The sequence below is a fragment of the Trypanosoma theileri genome (assembly GCF_002087225.1).
Source record: "Trypanosoma theileri isolate Edinburgh chromosome Unknown TM35_Tth_2_V1, whole genome shotgun sequence".
Taxonomy (NCBI): domain Eukaryota; phylum Euglenozoa; class Kinetoplastea; order Trypanosomatida; family Trypanosomatidae; genus Trypanosoma; species Trypanosoma theileri.
Genome location: NW_021639844.1, coordinates 243,266 through 248,526, shown reverse-complemented (window position 1 = coordinate 248,526; position 5,261 = coordinate 243,266). Strand labels below are relative to the sequence as shown.

Below are 5,261 nucleotides of genomic sequence, written 5' to 3'. Positions count from 1 at the left end.
AAAAAAAAAAACAGGTACGAGAGTGCATGCTTCTCTGTCTGTGTGTGTGTGTGTGATAGTGAGAGGAGTAGAAGGATGGTTCAGAAAACGAGATGTATTCCATTACTTGGTGTATCGCAGTGGGTAGTATATGTGGAAGAGAGGAAAAGTAAAGAACAAATAGAAACAACAACAACAACAAAAAAAAAGAATAGATGAAAAAAAAAAAAAAGAAAGGTAGAGAGATAAGGGAGAAAAAAGAAAAAAAAAAGTGAAATGTACTGGTACAGTATATATTGGTGAGGGAATTAAAGGAATAAAGGGATATATATATATAGCCAAATAGGACAAGTTGCTGCTTAATTCTGTGTGTTAAAATAGAAAAAAAAAAACAAACAAACGAACAAAATAGGAAAACATTCATTTATTTATTTTAAAGAAGAAAACATATATACGTATGTGTATGTGTATGTGAAGAGTGGTGTTTCTTGTGTTTTCTCTTTGCGATGATACAGTCACACACACACACACACACACTCTCAAACAGACATATACATACGCACTCAAAATACACACACATATATATAGCTCTTGTCCCTTTTTTTTAAAATTTTATTCCTTGAGTACCGAGACCGTTGTTTTTTTTTTTTTCCACATTTTTATGATTCCTTTTCTCAAACCTTTTTTTTTTTTTCTTTTTCTTTTTTCTTTTCTAAACATTGTTGTTGTCCTTTCTCTCGCAACGTGGCGATAGCACTGTATTCTTTTTTTTTTTCTCAAATAAATTCCCATTCCTTCTTACATACTATTTTTTTTTTTTTTTTTTTCTTCTTTGTACTCTTTTATTTTGAATTTCTTTCTCGATTTGCAATATCCCCTTTTTTTCTATTTAATTACCCTAAATTTTTTTTTCTTCTTTTTTTTCCCCCTTCTCCTTCTTTATGAATTCTAACTATTCTTGTTTATGTATCGTCTTTATACCACAAAAAAAAAAAAGGAAAATAGAAAAGACGGTGTGAGAGTTATGCGCAAACGGGTAACTCATGTGAACTACACACTTGGCTGCAGTATAGTAGCCCCCATGCAGTACGCCCAACGGATGTATTTCCACCACCGTTCTAGTTATAATAGTAATAATAGCAGTAATAATAGTAATAGTAGTGGTATTTATAGTTCTAATAAATGCTATTATTATCATTACTATCCTTCTGCGCAGCAGTTCTGTTCAACCCGTGGTGTGGTGTTATTACGTCCACACCGTCGCCATTGCGATCTTTTCATTCTCTGCGGTTGTGCCCGCATGGCGAGTGCTGGTGTTGGTGGTGGTGGTGGTGGGATGAAGGATGTGGATGCGGCTGGGAAGGATCTTGATGTGTTGGACTCCTCCAAGCCGGTGCACATCCGCGTGGCGGAGGCCCGCGACTCGCAGGTGTACACCATGCAGGATTACATTGAACGCGATGAGGCCCTCACACGATCCGCACAGACACTCAGCGGCCGCATCTCCGACGTCCGCGATAATCCGGCGTGGATGTTGTGGGCTCTTTTTCTTCTTGGACTTGGTGTGATGACGGTGGTGGTGTCTATTCGTGTGCGGCGTGAACAGATGCGGTTTGATCCGAAATTGCGATCGGTGCGGGCCTTTGATTCCCCGCAGGGTCCAAGTATTGGCGGCCCGTTTTCTCTTCTCGGCGTGGATGGCCGTCGGTATACAGATGAGGACTTCCGCGGTAAGTGGATGTACATCTACTTTGGCTTCACCAACTGCCCGGATGTGTGTCCGGAGGAGATGGCCAAGATGAGCCGCGTTATTCAGCATCTCGACAAGAAAGTTGGGCGGGATTATTGGCAGCCCATCTTTATTTCTCTCGATCCACGGCGGGATACTCCAGAGAAGATAAAGGAGTATTTGGCCGACTTCAATCCACGTATTCTTGGACTCGTGGGAACACAAGAAGAAGTGGAGGCCGCCGCTCGGGAGTATCGTGTATACTTTGCAATTCCAGATGAGGAGGCGATGAGTGAAGAGGATTATTTAGTGGATCATTCTATTATTATGTATCTCATGGACCCAGACGGGAAATTCTCAGACTACACCACTAAAGAATTTCAGTGGTTTGAAAGTTACAGTAAACTTCTACGACGTATGATGGATTATGAACGGAATAAAGTACAGAAACAGAGGGAACAGGGTGGTACATTAGAACCAGGTGAACAAGTTGCGAATATGAAAGTAGCAAACATCGCAACTGTATTAGATGAGGATGGGGCTTCGGCATTAACAAGTCGTCAGGATGCAATGCAGAATAGAGGACAACAGCCAATGATGACCGTACGGCGTTAAAGAAAGAAAGAAAGAAAGAAAAGGAGAGAAAAAGAGAAAAGAAGGATCATATATATATATATATATATATATATATATCTACAACAAAGAAGAAAAAAAAAACGAGAAGGATGGCTTATGAGTATAGATAAAATATTGTTTCTTTTGATTTGTTTCTTATTTCTGGGTAGTTTTGAGGAGATGAGAGACGATATCATCTGAAGTACATTCATTCTGAAGAGAGGTCAAACAAAAGAAAAAAGAAAGGATGAAATAACAACATTCAACATGGGTGAAAAGGGGGGTACGTTTATCTTTTTTTTCTTTTTTTTCTTTTTTTCTACACATACGTACTTTCACGCTAACCCTCTCTCTCTCTCTCTCTCTCTTTCTTTCTTTCTTTCTTTCTTTCTTTTCTTTCTTTCTTTTCTATCTTTGTTTATTTCTTTCTGATATTCCTCAATATCACCCTTTGTATTCGGCGTCCCTATCAGTTATCGCAAAAAAGAAAAAAAAAAAAATGAGAAACTGAGCCACTAGTAAAAAAAAAAAAAAAAGAAATTGGATTTGTGTGTAAGCGGGAGAAAGAGGAATTGGAACAACAGGTGTCTGAGAAAATGAGTCTATCGTGTAGATATTCTGTTCTTCACTACCAAAAAAAAACAGCTCTGAAGACAAGGAGAACAAACAGAAAAAGAGAAGAAATCTAAAGAGAGAAAGAGAGAGAGATACATCACACGATAAAAACGAATATCCTATATATATATATATATATATATATATATATATATATATATATTTATTTATTTATTCTCTAAAGAAGAAGGAGGGATATACCCGTGCGTTGTATTTACAACACACCGCCACTCCCCTACAACTCCAGGACTTACACGTTAGGACTGGTTCACAAAGAGAAAAGAAAAAAACAAAACAAAACAACAACAAAAAAAACATTTTAACACAAATAAATCCACACACTCACACACTCACACACATATACATATATATATAAAGCTTTACTAACCAGGAATCAATTTTTTTTTTTTTTTTCCTTTTCCCCATCAAGTCAAAACAACAAAGAAGAAGAAGAAGAACGAGGAATGCCCCACAATATCTTTGCAAACCCCAAATTGGTGTGGCACCCTATGCCGGAGGAGGTCCGCCAACGCGTGAAGTCCCTCCGCTGGACGAACAGTCGAGACGCGAAGGCGGCGGCGGCGGCGGCGGACCGCAAAAAGACGAGAATGACCGGCACCGCCTCCGTTCAAAATAGTCGAGGGGCATTCAACAGTGTTGAGTCCACACATCACCCTTCCCACGGTCAGCAATCTGTCTATCGCGGGAGAAGCAATCAGAGTGAATCTGCACAACAAATTGGTTTTGTTTTCCCTCCCAAACATGACAGTGGAATCGATTCTGCAAGTGAAGCCGGCCGATTTGAAAATCAGAAAAGTTTATTAAGTCATCAGATGCTCAACCGCACTCCCAGTGAACGCAGTAACTTTGATCCGAGCTTTAAGAGCAAAATGTCAGAGCAGAAGGATTTCCCTGATCACCGTAGCGTTGCGGAATCTCAACTCTACCCCGCTTCTTTCATGAATAACGATTCCAACAACAATGGTGGGAGTTTATACGGGAGCTGCAGAAAGACGAATATCTCTTGGAGTAAAATAAATGATAATTCTTTTTGCTTACAACGGGGGTTAACAGAGGAGAGTTCTGAGATTATGAAAACAAAACATACTATTCGCTTTCGTGGATTAAAATGGAAAAGGATTTTAAAGCGAAAACGTAGTGTATTGGAAGAAGCCCTTAAAAAGGATATATCAGCTGCTACTGGCTTTAACGAGAAGGAAATTTTCTGTCTGGACATTGAATTCAAAGTTGCTCTTATCGTTACTTTTGTTCTTCAACACAAGAGCGATACGGAGTCTAAAGAAATACACACTCTACTGCATCGATACGATTACGTGAATACAACCGCTTTGTATACTGCCAAAAATTAGGTCTTGTCGATATATATATATATATATATATTTGCAGAAATAGGATGATGATGTGCATATGGGGAATGATTATACTTGTCAATAGGACCTTTATATTATTGTTGTACCTGTATTGTAAGTAAAAAGGCAAAAAGACGAAAAACGGAAAACGGAAAAAAAAAACTATATATATATACATATATATGAATCGAGTATCATTCTGCAAAAAGCTAATCTGAAGAAAATGGCTTTAAACTTCTCAAGGACCAACTATGGTTTTTTTTTTTTGATGAATGGGATTCACTAACATCAATTGTGTCACATTGGAAGTCAAACGTACACACACTCACACACATACACACATGGATGTTTGCCACTTATATCCATCATTGAAACGATATAAAATTCTTTTATGCGTGTCTCTGTGCCTATTGTACAATAAGTATATATATATATATATATATATATATATATACACGGATGTGCGTTTGTGAAAGTTTTTTTTTTCTTCTCTTTTGTTTGCTAAAACATTTACTGTACCTCTGAATTTTGTTGAATTTTTTTCTTTCTTTCTTTGTGAGTATAGTATGTTTCATGGTGTCCAAACTCAATGTTCAAACTTGCTATGCTTTTTGTTTTGATTTTAAAGGGGGCGTTGATTTTGGAAAAGACACTGTATTATGGTTATTATTATTATTATTATTATTATTATTATTATTATTATTATTATTATTATTTCTGCAGCAGTGATGCCAGGAAACTGGGGAAAGAGTGTTGGTCAGGTAAAAACGAACTATCCTTTATCTATTGGAAACATTTATTCTTTTTTCTTATAGTTTTTGTGTGTGTGCGTGTGTGTGGGTTTCTTTTGCTTATCAAAACATTCTTTACATATATACATATATACGTATATACATATACGCATATACACATGGAAGGGGTTCTGTAAAAAAAAAATATATATATATATATAT

General features: G+C 37.2%; 2 protein-coding genes across 2 annotated transcripts; both read left to right on the top strand.

The window, feature by feature from the left end:
• Positions 1 to 1,003: 1,003 nt before the first annotated feature.
• On the top strand, positions 1,004 to 2,323 carry TM35_000021880 (putative electon transport protein SCO1/SCO2; the record flags this gene model as incomplete). The annotated part of the gene is made up of 1 exon (XM_029021506.1): positions 1,004 to 2,323. One exon carries the CDS (start codon positions 1,004 to 1,006, stop codon positions 2,321 to 2,323), a length of 1,320 nt encoding a protein of 439 aa, XP_028886928.1.
• A 1,079-nt stretch (positions 2,324 to 3,402) lies between these two features.
• TM35_000021870 (putative mitotubule-associated protein Gb4) lies at positions 3,403 to 4,308 on the top strand (the record flags this gene model as incomplete). The annotated part of the gene is made up of 1 exon (XM_029021505.1): positions 3,403 to 4,308. One exon carries the CDS (start codon positions 3,403 to 3,405, stop codon positions 4,306 to 4,308), a length of 906 nt encoding a protein of 301 aa, XP_028886927.1.
• Between the last annotated feature and the right edge of the window lie 953 nt (positions 4,309 to 5,261).